The 14,826-nt window shown below is 40.9% G+C and overlaps 1 protein-coding gene across 1 annotated transcript in view; it reads left to right on the top strand.

The window, feature by feature from the left end:
• The window catches only part of GPC4 (glypican 4), a 114,543-nt gene extending 104,954 nt beyond the window's left edge, over positions 1 to 9,589 (top strand). Inside the window, exons 5-9 of the mRNA XM_003814499.6 lie at positions 4,439 to 4,569; positions 4,675 to 4,821; positions 5,728 to 5,864; positions 7,280 to 7,455; positions 7,553 to 9,589. Coding sequence (XP_003814547.1) covers positions 4,439 to 4,569; positions 4,675 to 4,821; positions 5,728 to 5,864; positions 7,280 to 7,455; positions 7,553 to 7,755 — 794 coding nt within the window. The 3' untranslated portion in view covers positions 7,756 to 9,589. The remainder of the gene's footprint in view (positions 1 to 4,438; positions 4,570 to 4,674; positions 4,822 to 5,727; positions 5,865 to 7,279; positions 7,456 to 7,552) is intronic.
• Positions 9,590 to 14,826: the final 5,237 nt, after the last annotated feature.

The raw sequence follows: 14,826 nt of genomic DNA, 5'->3' as shown, positions 1-14,826 counted from the left end.
AGGACTTTAGCCCTGAGAATTTAAGGGATACATATTCCTGCATATATATTCCACCTAGAAAACCATTCTCGGAACCCAGACAGCAATGTAAATGAAGTGGCCAATTGCAGAGAGGGTTAGTTATGATTTTGGGGAAAGGACAAATTAAGGAGAATTTAAATGTCCAGTTGTCAATTACCTTGATGCCTGAAGCAACAGTAACCAGTGTTGAAGTTCCTTATGCTGAGTATTAGTAGGACCGCACACACATACTAACAGCTCACAAAAAGAAACTCACATTTTTCCCCACCCTAGTCACCTTTGCATAATTGCTGAATTTGAGTGTCTTTATAAGCACCTGTTTTTCACTTATTTGTCCAAATCATGGGAACATGTATGCAGTATTCTGGCTTGTTTTTTTGGGGGGAGGTGAGGGGTGTTAAGGCTGGGCAATGCTTTTTAGTCTGTGTGAGAGCTAATTACCATATTAACTCCGTTTGAAAGTGCATCAATAAATTGGCTCCAACAGATTCTTAAGAACACTGACACAGGGGGATAAAAAAAGATGTGAATATTAAGCACTTCAGCACAATTGTAGCCTAAATAGCTCAAAGCTAGAAGACCTGAAAAAATCTTCTACACACAGAAAAGCAGAATCTCATGAAAGGGAAGGCATAAGACCAGCAAAGACATACAGGCCAAATGGCACATCATGCCCAGAATGAAGCCATGGGAGAAATTGTTGATTCAAAATATTTCTCATGGAAGTAAAAACCCATAGAATTTCCAGATCTAAAGTCGCTGTTTTTGTTTTCTCTCTCTCTCTTTAATCCCACACTCATCCCCACACCCAAATGTCAAGTTTGCAGTTCACTTTTGCAAAATTGAATTTTTAAAGAAAGTTGATGATCCTTTTCAATTTCCCCTATAATTCACTGTTTCTCCAGGCAAGGTAGTAGAATTTGCCATATGGTACAAAAAAGTGTATGGTGACAGTGATTGAATTCTGCTGACTTTTCTACAGACACATTGGGAATGGAATGCAGAAGGGCATGGCCCTTGCCACTATTTTGTTACTCTAACATGTCTAGCAGCAACTATAACTAAACTCATATCCTTATATTAAAATACAAATGCTCCTACGTGTTTTTCCTGGAGTTTACAGGTCCATATCAAATCAAAACCACACTCTGGCTTTCTTAATTGATGTTTTAAATCAGTTACTCGAAAACAAAGAGGACTTAAGTTGCTGCTGTTGTTCTTGTTGTGCATTTTTAAAATTACATTTGTTATCTTTGAAGAAACAAAATTAAACCCAAGTAGAAGTTGATAGGATTTCTGAATCAATTTTTCCCTAGTTATTTTAAGTGATAACTTTTTGGAGGGATGAGGTATATAATTGTATCTAAACTTTGTTTTTAATAGGTATACTATTCTTTATTTCTAATAAGCAGATATAAAAGACCAGGAGTAATAGACATTGTTAATCTCCAGTGCTTTTTCATGAATTTTTCACAAGGGTTTAATTAATCTGCTTTGTGGTTGTAGAATTCAGTCCCAATTTACATGCCTCTGCTGTAAATTCTTTTTTTATTTCTTGTCTCTCTCTCTTTTTTTTTTTTTTTTTTCTGTTTGCAAGGAATTTTTCTTTCCCCTTTAAATGACTGCAGCTAATGAATGGTCAAGGGCTTTTTCCCCCTTCTTTAAATCAGATCTTGGGGTTAAGTCGAGAAACTGCCTTTTGTTCTTCCAGTCAGGTCGGGAGGCTGAAGATGTGGGTTTCTGATTATTGGCAGCACAATGCAAAAGGAATCGCTTTCCCTAGTGAGAAGGGGATGCTTTGTTGCTGGGGGTATGGGGGGAGACTCAGTGCCAGTGTCTTGAGCACTGAAATAATGCAGTTGGACTAGACCCTTTAAGAGACTAAGGATGAACTGGTTTTCCAAATCCGTCTTCTTGTTGCCATGCTCTTCCTCTCCTCTCTTAACTGCATCTGCAACTGGCCATGAATTGAGACCCTTTAGTAAATGTTGAAGTCTTGTCAGCCTTTTATCAGGATGGATCCAAATAGTTAAAACACCTTAGAACTTGGTTTTATAAGACGCTGGTTTATATGAAACCTTCACTTGGAAATATAAACCAAATACCTCCCTTGCCCCCACCAACAAAAGTCAGTTTCTGGAGAATCATAAATTATGCTATGCAACTTGTTCTCCATCACATACTGTAGCTGTGTTAACACTCATTTGACTCAGGGCCAACCCTATTAATGTCGCATGTTGCTGCCAGTGGGAATTTAGTATTGGGATTGCTGGTGGGGACACCAGCCAGGTCCTGGCAGGAGGCAGGAGCCAGTCAGATATCCCGCAAACAAGGGCCTCCGTGGCTCGTATCAGCCAGAAGAAAACCCAAACTCCAAACCAATCATCTTTGGCTTTCTCTTGAGGCTTCTTATCAGGGCTGGCTGCTGTTACAGAAGAGCCAATTGATAGCCAATCATGACTTCCTCCAGGGGTTAGAGGCAGCTTTGGCTCCCGGGCTGCAGACTGCAGGCAGAATGCTCTTCAGTTGCATTCTTCAGCTGCGCAACACACAACGCCATGGCACCGGCCCCAACAAAGGCCCAGCTTCCCCCTCCATTCCCAGGCTCTTGTGTATAGCCGGCTGGCTCAGAGTTTACAAAGACGCCAAACAGCCAGAAGAATTGGGGTTTATGTTTCCTTTCAGTCTTTCACAAACACATTAGTGATCTGGCCATTCCTTGCCACTAGGGGAATAAGGAGTTACAAAATGCACTGGGTTTTGTTGTTGTTGTTGTTGTTGTTATTTAAACGTCTGCATTTTAGATGTTTATTTTCTGTCTATTCATAATATTTTTATTGGGAGCAGGTGATTTCTTCTCAGCTTACGAAGGAATGTGCTTTTCTGTACGTGGCAGCCCTGATGATTTGACAATGATGAACACATTTAAGTTGTGCTCCACTTGTTTACAAAAGTCTCCTTTTGCTAGCACATCAAAAGCATTTTTTTTCTCTCCTGTAGTACAATGGTATATTCATGCTTTCAGCCCTTACTTAGAGTTAGAAGCATCACTTGATTGGCGCTTACCACAATGCATTCTGAAACTTCATTTGTTATTACTGTTTTAAAAATTGCATTTCATGGAAATCTATTTGTGGTTTGTGACATCGGAATTGTAGTTTAGAGAAATGACCCCGTGCATTAAAATGTTGTGTAGCATTTGTTCTAGGTTGAAGGTGAAAGCTTGATGACTAGATTTGGTTTCATTGATATGCTGATGCCTATGCTGCTTTCCACTAGAAAGCTTAGATGGAAGCTCAGCTGGGGGCTGCAATTGTCAGCGGTGTTCTTTGGGTAGGACACAATCTTCCGGAAACTAGCCCTTCTTTCAAGTAACCATCCTTGCACTACCTGAAGATGATAGATAATGTGGGTCTAACTCCTTTCTTGCCATGCACTAAGCACTAGAGTGTAAAGGGGGGATAAACAAGTTTAAAAGTTCACTGTTTGTCGTTAATGAAGCATCCTTTTTGTCATTTGGGGTTTTCATTTCCAAGTTCTTCTAATTTTGTAAAACAGGTAGCAGGCAAAAATACTAAGCCTCATAATCCTAAGAAACATATATGGCAAGAAAACAAAGACAATGTATTTTATTGAAGCGATTCAGTGCTTACTGGAAAATGCCATGCTACTCCAGAGTCTAAAGCAGGATAATCGGTGAAGATATATACTGTGAGCCCACTAATTTTGTGTACTGTGTCTTGTGTCATCTTCTCACTTGCAAAAAAAGGAGGTACATGCCTTAAGATAAATTGAAGCCATTGTATTTGCAATGAGAAGTTTTTCTTAATACAAAAATTGGATTATTCAAAGTTTTATTATTTGAAAAGTCATTAGAATTCCTAGGAACCCTTTCATTTGTATTATCCAACGGTGCACTCAAGGATCTGAGGGTTTTGTTTTTAAAAACGAAAGAAAAGAATTAATATGCCAGCATCTTAACTGATTTATGTTTTTGACTCTTGTAAATGGAATGTGAAACGAGAAGATCCTAGGGAAGTCTCTGGGAGAACTGGCATGTTATTTTGTCTCCAGCCTTAGGTTTGTCATCTGGGAGCTAACTAAGAGCCTTACAGTGACAGTGGCTGACACACGAATAATCAGTATTGAGGAAAGTTCCTGATTGGGTTTCCTTGCTGTAGAACTAAGCCTTCATCTGGCCATTTCACACTTTAGAGAGCTAGTGATACATAGTGACTAAATGCAGTTTGGTGTAAGGGAAATAGACATAAAAACAAGAATTCATTATGATCCATGCCTTACTTCCCCTGCCCCCATGCAGGAAACAGACAGAAAAAAAAATCAGATTGATTTACCCAAGGCCAAACTAATGATTGACTTTTTATGCTGTATTGTTCTTCCCCAAACCTCATATTAGATGCTATGCTGATGGTGGCAGAGAGGCTAGAGGGTCCTTTCAACATTGAATCGGTCATGGATCCCATCGATGTGAAGATTTCTGATGCTATTATGAACATGCAGGATAATAGTGTTCAAGTGTCTCAGAAGGTAATGAAGGCAGGATGCTGGAAAGGGGAGCTAGGGACCTCCCCCGCCTCCGCCTCCCGCCTTGGGAGTGACTTCCCTAACATGACGACACTTACTCTAATGCAGGTTTTCCAGGGATGTGGACCCCCCAAGCCCCTCCCAGCTGGACGAATTTCTCGTTCCATCTCTGAAAGTGCCTTCAGTGCTCGCTTCAGACCACATCACCCCGAGGAACGCCCAACCACAGCAGCTGGCACTAGTTTGGACCGACTGGTGAGCGTTTTGGCAGGAAGGGCCGTGTTTAACGACAAAGAACTGAAAACTCTTGCTCAAAATGAATTTTTAGCTGGAAGGCTAACAAGTGTGGGTCTTTCAGGTGTCACTTTTCAAGCAAATAGGATGTGGATGTCAGTCAATCTGCCTGTCCCATTTTCTAGCCCAGAAAGTTCCTGGGTAGTCAAGGAGTTATGATACAATAAGTCTTGTCTCAAAATTTCTCTTTAGATTCACCATGCATTTATTGAACATCTACTATGTGCCCATCACTGTGCTAGGCACAGAGAAGCTCAGAGAAATAAGGCAGATCCTTGTTCTCAAAAGGCACCAACAAGGAGGCAAAGAGGGAGAAGTAGATGTTCCAGGCTTATTAAAATGATGTTTAGTAAAAGCTGAGATGGGAGAAGAGTGAGTAACTGTAGGCAAATTGCTTTATCCACAGTAATATGCTACAAAAATGTAAGAAACTATTCCTACAGTAGTAGGAACACAGAAGAGGGAGCCTGAGGAGACAGGGATGGAGAGAAAGAGCAATAGCAGCTATGTTTCACAGAGTGCATAATATACGTGCTTGATCCTGACTCTAAAAGCCTTAGGAGAAGAGACTGCATGTTATCTTTGTGCCTACAGGGCATGGAGACTGGTAGGCCTCAGATGGTACTTACAATGAGGTGGACAAGGGGTCTAGGCCACTCCTTTGGAGCTTGCATTTCAACTATTCATTTGAGTGGTTTTGTACTTCTAAGATATAAATTGGAGTTGCATCTTCCTCTTCTAATTAAAGTTGAAAATGAATTGCATATCACTCTGGAGATACTTTGGAAATGGCCAGAAGGCACACTTGTAGGTAGTTTTGTCTTGTCTTACAATGATCTTTTTTTTTTGTTGTTGTTTCATAATTAGGTTACTGATGTCAAGGAGAAACTGAAACAGGCCAAGAAATTCTGGTCCTCCCTTCCGAGCAACGTTTGCAACGATGAGAGGATGGCTGCAGGAAACGGCAATGAGGATGACTGTTGGAATGGGAAAGGCAAAAGCAGGTTAGTGTCTGTTGAATGAATTTGAAGTCTCTCCCTTCCTAGATGCCTGGGTGACCTTCAGAGAGGGTTCTCTCAATTGTCAACCGAGGCATCAGGAAGCAATTCACAGTAGGTAGCAACAACATGGAAGGCTTCTAGGCGTTCTTAGGAACAGGCTTTGCACTAGGAGTGTTGAGAAGGCACCCAGTTACTTACAAAGAGTGCTGAGTCAAAAGTTTGACAGTAGTTATAGTCTCGTATTAGGGCTGTTCCAATAGTGTCATTATTTTAAAAATATTTAATGCCTGTGGCTCTTTGTCCAATGGCCTAGCCTCATAAATAACCAGTTCTCAAAGGTTCCATTCTCTGACTTGATGCCCTGTGTCCCTCCCTTAGACGCTCAGTAACTTAGAGAAGTACCCATACTTTTGTTTGTTTGTTTGTTTGAGATGGAGTCTCGCTCTTTTGCCCAAGCTGGAGTGTAGTGGCGCAATCTCGGCTCACTGCAACCTCCACCTCCCGGGTTCAAGTGATTCTCCTGCCTCAGTCTCCTGAGTAGCTAGGACTACAGGTGCCTGCCACCATGCCTGGCTAATTTTTTTTTTTTTTTTTGTATTTTTAGTAGAGATGGGGTTTCACCATGTTAGCCAGGATGGTCTTGATCTCCTGACCTTGTGATCCGCCTGCCTCAGCCTCCCAAGGTGCTGGGATTACAGGTGTGAGCCACCGCACCCAGCCAGTACCCATACTTCTTTACTTCAACCCACCATCCTCCTCAAGAGGGATAGCTAGCTTTCTTCCTTCCTTCCTTCCTTCCTTCCTTCCTTCCTTCCTTCCTTCCTTCCTTCCTTCCTTCCTTCCTTCCTTCCTTCCTCCAACAGAGTATCACTGTCACCCTGCTAGAATTCAGTGGCACAATCTTGGCTCATTGCAACCTCACTGCAATCTCAGCTGCTGGAATGCAGTGATGCAACCTTGGCTCACTGCAACCTTCGCCTCCTGGGTTCAAGTGATTCTCCTGTGTCAGCTTCCTGAGTATCTGGGATTACAGGCACACACCACCACACCCGGCTCATTTTCATATTTTTAGTAGAGACAGGGTTTCGCTATGTTGGCCAGGTTGGTCTCGAATGCCTGACCTCAAGTGATCCACCCACCTCAGCCTCCAAAAGTGCTGTGATAGCTTTGAAGAAGGTTTCCATCAAATTGGAGAAATGAGGAATCCACAGGAACAAGAAAGATTAGAGTTCATTAGGAATTGAAGAACTTCCATCTAATTTTGCTTAGTGGAAATACTAGAATCTAGCAGAAGTATTTGATAACCTCTTGTATAATCTTCATAATCTTCACGCCTGTAATCCCAGCACTTTGGGAGACAGACAGATAAAATCTTTTCGCTTTACGAATCATCTTACTGGGGTCATTTTACATTCCAGGTACCTGTTTGCAGTGACAGGAAATGGATTAGCCAACCAGGGCAACAACCCAGAGGTCCAGGTTGACACCAGCAAACCAGACATACTGATCCTTCGTCAAATCATGGCTCTTCGAGTGATGACCAGCAAGATGAAGAATGCATACAATGGGAACGACGTGGACTTCTTTGATATCAGTAAGCATTTGTGGTTTGAAAGTACAAATTGCTCTTGTATGCCTTCTGATGAGAACAAGTGGAATGAAATTTCTATTCCATTTTTTTTTAAAACTAGGTGATGAAAGTAGTGGAGAAGGAAGTGGAAGTGGCTGTGAGTATCAGCAGTGCCCTTCAGAGTTTGACTACAATGCCACTGACCATGCTGGGAAGAGTGCCAATGAGAAAGCCGACAGTGCTGGTGTCCGTCCTGGGGCACAGGCCTACCTCCTCACTGTCTTCTGCATCTTGTTCCTGGTTATGCAGAGAGAGTGGAGATAATTCTCAAACTCTGAGAAAAAGTGTTCATCAAAAAGTTAAAAGGCACCAGTTATCACTTTTCTACCATCCTAGTGACTTTGCTTTTTAAATGAATGGACAACAATGTACAGTTTTTACTATGTGGCCACTGGTTTAAGAAGTGCTGACTTTGTTTTCTCATTCAGTTTTGGGAGGAAAAGGGACTGTGCATTGAGTTGGTTCCTGCTCCCCCAAACCATGTTAAACGTGGCTAACAGTGTAGGTACAGAACTATAGTTAGTTGTGCATTTGTGATTTTATCACTCTATTATTTGTTTGTATGTTTTTTTCTCATTTCGTTTGTGGGTTTTTTTTTCCAACTATGATCTCGCCTTGTTTCTTACAAGCAAACCAGGGTCCCTTCTTGGCATGTAACATGTACGTATTTCTGAAATATTAAATAGCTGTACAGAAGCAGGTTTTATTTATCATGTTATCTTATTAAAAGAAAAAGCCCAAAAAGCAGTAAAATTTCCATTTCTCCCTGTTATTTTAGTTGCCTTATCTGGAGAGACGTGGAGGTGATTTTCTTTTTTTTAAATTATTATTAGGACAGAATGTGAGGGCACAAGCAGGCTTCTGAGCCACTTGTCAGATTGTATTCAAAGCATCAATCCAAGAAGAGGGTTATATGTACTTCATTTATTGGTGATAGTTGGAAGAGACTGCAGACTACTGCTTTGAATGAGTTGAATTACATAAGCTAAGATCACTATAGGTCCATTTCTTGAACCCACTTATACATAAAATGTAACCCATTTAGAAAAAGATTCTGGATATCATCCCCCTTGAAAGATAGAAAGCATTCAGGATGTCCCAGTTATCACATGTTCACACTTGGGTTTAGGGGTGTTTTTTTTTAAAACCAGGCAGGTTAGCTAGCCCACCCTGTGCTAGTTTTCATGTTCACACTGACCCTATTTGAATTAATATCCTTTGTTAGAGTGGTCGAGATTTCAAACCCAATTATGTACAGGGAGCTGTCTGAGAGCTAGCCAGAACTGGGGTACAGCCTGGGCTCAGGGAATAGCTGTCAACACTCGGGCAAAGTTTTTGTCTGTGCATGTGTATCTCCATTTGTTTTGGGATCCCAGTTTTTGTTTTAAGAGAGTATAAGGTGTCTCATTTGAGTCTTTTTCTTACCCAGCCCCCTCTTATCAGTAAAACAAAGGACTTGCCATGGTTCACAGCAATGTGCTACGATCCAAGATATCAGCCAAGGAGCCCACTTAGGGGAGAACTAGGTGTCCAGATTTTTGTATGTGTTGTTTTTCTTGGGGGATGGGGTGGGGTGGGAGCAGGTAGAGCTGAGAATACTACATCTTAGTGGTGACCTTTAGCCACGTGGGTGAAGTGGCAAAGGCCATGGCCATATCTGTTGTCCCAGGCCAAAGACTAACAACTGCCTTGGGGATCCCTTCCTTGTGTCCTTACCAAATGATAGCTCATAAAACTCTGATAATGTAACAAATCACTTTCAAAGGAGTTCCCAGAAGTCTTCAGAAAGACTAAAATTCTGTCTCTTCCTGCTTTAGACAGCCATTAAGATCCCAACTAATTTTACCGAACCTAAAACCCACAAAGAGGTTGTTTGTGTTATTGTTCAATCTTCAGTTGTAAGAGTAATTCTCTATTTTTATATTGAAACATAATTACTTGATAGCTCAGGGTCTACATTTCATTCAACTTTTTACACCAAATTCTGCAGAGTGGTCAAAATGGAATATTGGGGGCTGTTGTAAACAGAGGCTTAATTTTATTAGAAGTAGCCAGTTATTTATTAAAGCATGATGTTAATAAAATAGGCATATTCTGGCTGGTGTGTATAAGTGTTTTTTTTTAAACAAATCAGAAGACATAAAATTGAAAAGGCACTCCATTTATATATGAGGGAAAATAGATTGTAAATAGCTAAGGGGCCTTGTGAGAACTTGGAAAATGTGCTGATACTTAGTAACTACCTCAGTTGTGAGGAATTTCCTTTTTAGCTTAGACTGCTATTACTTTTACTTGGTAGAAATGAATCTGGTCTCCAAAATATGGCTCAGAGAGTTATCCCCATAGACCTTGTTAGATTGTTTTTAATTTAAAACCTTGAACTCTGCCCAGCTGTTTTCTTCCAGTCAAATTCTCTAAACCAATAACATTTTCCAAATTAAGTATTCTTGAAGGTTCTTCTGAACTTACTGATTTGTTTTCTTTCTTTGCATTTTTTCCTGTTACTCTTTTATTATTTAAATTGTCTCTTGCTTTTGAACTTCAACTATGAAATAAACAAATCATAGATTTTTCCATTCAGGTCTGACTGGATAACTCTTGGCTTCTAACCAGCTGGCAAGCTCACCCCCACTCCCCAAAAAAGAAGAAAGGCAAGTTGAATATTTTAAAACCTTAAGAGTTTGGAGTATGAAGTAGAATAAAAGCCTTGTTAGGAGAAGACCTGACTTTTCCAAAGTTAACAGCATGTGAAGGGCTTGTGTTTTACAAAGTCATTTATAAATTATTTTTCTTTAAAACACGTCACCTACTCTGTACCTTAAAGATTTTACAACTCTTAGATTTATATTTTATTTCAAAAATCGTAACTAACACCTGTTATTTTGATTAAAAGACACTGCGAAGAATTGACGTAAATTTCTAAAGTTTAGTTACTGAGTGTTCAAAACCTAACAGTTCACATGAAGTAAAAATTGTCATTTGTGATTACAGAATCAAAATAAAAATAGGTATGAATGGTGCTACACAAATTTCTGCTTCCCCTTTGTTAGCAGAATATGTCTATTTACATAGCTAAAGGGTAGTAGATTATTAGGTTAGTGCAAAAGTAACTGCAGTTTTTGCCATTACTTTCAATGGCAAAATACTAACAGTTATCTACTAGAGGAGGGTGTGTGTGTGTGTGTGTGTGTGCGTGCACACGCACACGCGCATGCACATGTAATGTCACTGCTAAGCCAAATGTAACTTTCTACCTTTTTTGAAACAACAGCAAAGTACTCAAAATTCTTCTGACTTTTGAACTTCATGGGAAAAAATATAACTGCATACCGTGATACACTTCACAAACTCAGTTTCTACTTTTTGACTCCTAAAATTCTTCTAAAATTCCTTTTTATATATGTGAAAAATATCTGAGAGATGACATTTGGTAAAAGGAATTCTATTCTATCAATGAGCCAAATGCCAAGTAATATTTACTTGTGTACTTAGTTTTTAATTAGGTAATATATTGACAGGGTTTAAAAAACAGAACATACATCAAGAGACTGAGTGAATTTTCCTCCCATTCCTGCTTCCATCTGCCAAGTTGTCCCCACACCTCAAGTAAGCTCTTACTATTTACTTATGTATGTCTTCTTCCAAAGTTTATTTATGCATATACAAGCGAATATGAATAGAAGTTTACTCCTTTTTGTCATATAAAAGGTAGCGTTTTTGTTTGATTTTTGTTTGTTTGTGGGGTTTTTTTTGTTTTGTTTTGTTTTGTTTTTTGTTTTTTGAGACGGAGGCTCCCTGTGTCCCCTAGGCTAGAGTGCAGTGGCGCAATCTCAGCTCACCGCAACCTCTGCCTTCCGGCTCAAGCAATCCTCCCACCTCAGCCTCATGAGTAGCTGGGATTACAGGTGTGCACCACCACATCCGGCTAATTTTGTATTTTTAGTAGAGACAGGATTTCACCATGTTGGCCAGGCTGGTCTCAAACTCCTGGGCTCAAGTGATCCTCCCACCTCGGCCTCCCAAAGTGCTGGAATTGCAGGCATGAGCCACTGCGCCCATTAAAAAGGTAGCATTTTATGCTTATAATGTCCTATTTCTTTAGGTTAATTTTTTGAATATTGAGAATAGGAGACTCTAAGGATACGGCTCTGTAATTAAGTTTAGGATTCCTATTCTAAAGGCATGGCTTCTCAGTGGTAGCACATGTTGTGTTTTACTGTATTTTGGCCCAGATTAATTTAAGTAGTTTTTCAAGAAACAAACATTGAATAGAGTGAGGAATAGTTTGGCATTATAGCACTATAACCCCAGAGTGTACAATTTGGATGCTTTCTGTTTTTGTTAAGGTTTATTTTTGGTAGTTTGTTTTCATATCATCACCAGTGCAGAAGACATTAGCCAAAGCAGTTCGGAAGATCCTCTCAGAACACAGCACATTAATACCACTGTTCATGCTTAGGAATGGCTCACAGGAGCTGTTGTGACCTGGAATTTACTCATATTCTATTAGAATAAAGTATTCATTTTTTTGAGACAGGATATTACTCTGTCACCCGGGCTGGAGTGCAGTGGCATCATCAGAGCTCACTGCAACCTTGGACTCCTGTGCTTGAGTGATCCTCCCACCTCAGGCTCCTAAGTAGCTGGGACTACAGGCACACACCACCATACTCAGCTTTTTTTTTTTTTTTTTTTGTAAAGACAGGGTATTGCCATGTTGCCCAAGCTGGTCTTCAATTCCTGGCTTCAAGTAGTTCTCCTGCCTTGGCCTCCCACAGTGCTGGGATTACAGGCATGAGCCACCACACTGGCCTTGAAGTACTTTTAATGCTTTCAAAAGTCCAGATGCCTTGAAGCAGCATCAACCACCACACAGAATGGAGATGAGGATACTAGGAAAATGTGTAACTACACCTTGGTTACTGCATCCAATGGTTCAGTCATTAGAATATGCAAATAAATTGTTCCAACTTCAGTTTTCTTGTAAAGTTGAATTTTTAATGAATCAGTGTTTGAGAGACTTCTGAGTTCAGTAAAATCTAAAGAAATGCATTCCTCAGCATGAGCGTCCACATGTGCAATTAAATGTACATTCCACTCTACTTTTGACATTTCTTTAATGTTAGGAATTCTGAAAAAAAGCACAGGGTTGTTGGAAAGACAAAGATCTTCACACATCAATCCTACTAGGTAAAAGCTAATGAAAGATAACAAGTGTGCTTAAAGAGTAAAGATAAAGGTATATGTTTGATGACCCCAGGAGGCTTTTATGATCCTGTTCTCTGGTCTTTGGGGAAGCCTTTGGCAGCAACTTTGTTGCCACTCCATGTTATTCTTAATTCCTGTGTTTCTTGCATAGTAGGATTAGAAGACCTGTGTGTGTGTGCGTGTGTGTGTGTGTATGTGTACACAAACCTACACACAGATTTATTAAGTGATTGTGTATTTTCAAACACTAAATACCAGGTAGATCTTACCCTGTCACTTAAGGGCTGCCTTCCTATGGCTGTCAGTGGGGTGTGCTTGGGGAATGTGGACTCATTTTAATAATAGCCTAAGGGAAACATAATTAAGAAGGTAAGTCTCCTGCCAAGAAAAAGAAAATACACATATATAAAATGCATACCAGAGACCAAATAGAATTTCTTAGATTTACCACTGCCTGTGTGTGCTTTTCTGCATCACCACAGATAACCTAAAGCTGACTGTAACCCGCTGTTCATGGTGACTCACTGCACAGAGCATTTTGGTGCCAGGTCAGCCAAAAAGAAATAATCACAGCCAGTGGGTGGTTTTCTGAACACACACATTAGGATCTCTCTGTCCTCTTTCAGTGCATTTGTCTTTAAAGGTCTTTACTGCCCCCACCCTTACCTTTCTTTTAAAATGTGCATAACAAATGGTTTTTACTCTGCTGTTTCAGTTCGGAACACTTTGCAACAGGATCTGGCAGCGGTAATGAACATTTAGACATTATTTAAAAAGAAACTAATTATTTGCTGTTTATTTACTTATAACTTCCTGACTGAGAAGCGAGGCAGGGGCTGGGCCTGGTGGCTGACACATGTGATACCAACATTTTGGGAGGCCAAGGCAGGCAGATCACTTGATGTCAGGAGTTCAAGACCAGCCTGGCCAACATGGTGAAATCCCGTCTCTACCAAAAATACAAAAATTAGCCAGGTGTGGTGGTGGGCAACTATAATCCCAGCTACTTGGGAGGCTGAGGCAGGAGAATCACTTGAACCTGGGAGTTGGAGGTTGCTGTGAGCTGAGATCGCACCACTGCACTCCACCCTGGGCAACAGAGCAAGACTCCATCTTAAAAAAAAAAAAAAAAGGTGAGGCAGGAAGAACCTGTGTGCCCGGCACTAAGGCTGGGCCACATCAATTCTGTTACAGAATTCTGCAGAGTAGAAGTCAGTCCATTTCATAGATGAGTCAAAGGATGCAAAGAAGTCGGGTAACTTGGGCAAGGGTGACACCCACATAAGAAATGCAAGAACCAGATTTGAAGCATCGGTGGGTCTGCCATCAGGCCGAGCCTGCTCAAGTGCTACTTTTCCTTCGATTGCTGCTTTTCCCTTACCCTACATTGTCTGAATCATTAGGAAGGGACAAGGCTTGTCAAGCTTACCATATGTAGAGCTGCCCTGCCCCTGAGGAAGGGTCGGGTTAATGGCCATAGGAGGCACTGATTAACTTGGCTGACCTGAGTATGGGCCAAGGAGTCCAGGGCCACCTGGAGGCAAATCTTGATGATGAAGAGGGTTTTTGACTTCACACAGTGGCTCCTTGCTCTGTGGACTTCAAAGCAGAAAGAACTCCAGTGCATCCGGATTATGTGCCATCATTGATGTGCTGGTTCTTGAAGAACGATTTTATTTTATTTTATTTTATTATTTTATTTTATTTTAGTATTCGACACAGAATCTCACTCTGTCGCCCAGGCTGGAGTGAAGTGGCACGACCTTGGCTCACTGCAAACTCTGCCTCCCCTGTTCAAGTGATTCTCGTGCCTCAGCCTCCCGAGTAGTTGGGATTACAGGCATTCGCCACCATGCCCAGCTAATTTTCGTATTTGTAGTGTAGAGACAAGGTGTCACCATGTAGGCCAGGCTGTTCTTGAACTCCTGATCTCAAGTGATCTGCCCGCCTCTGCCTCCCAAAGTGCTGGGATTACAGGCGTGAGCCACTGCGCCCAGCCTAAAGAAATAATTATTAACTCAAGGTATCTTGTCTACCCTTTCCAGGACAGCCTGTGAATGCGAAATTACCCATTCACAGGCTGTGGGAATGGTTCTGGGGGTGCCCTTGCAGCGACAGTGCTGAGAA

Source organism: Pan paniscus, chromosome X (genome assembly GCF_029289425.2).
Source record: "Pan paniscus chromosome X, NHGRI_mPanPan1-v2.0_pri, whole genome shotgun sequence".
Taxonomy (NCBI): Eukaryota; Metazoa; Chordata; class Mammalia; order Primates; family Hominidae; genus Pan; species Pan paniscus.
This window is presented reverse-complemented; position numbering and strand designations above follow the sequence as displayed.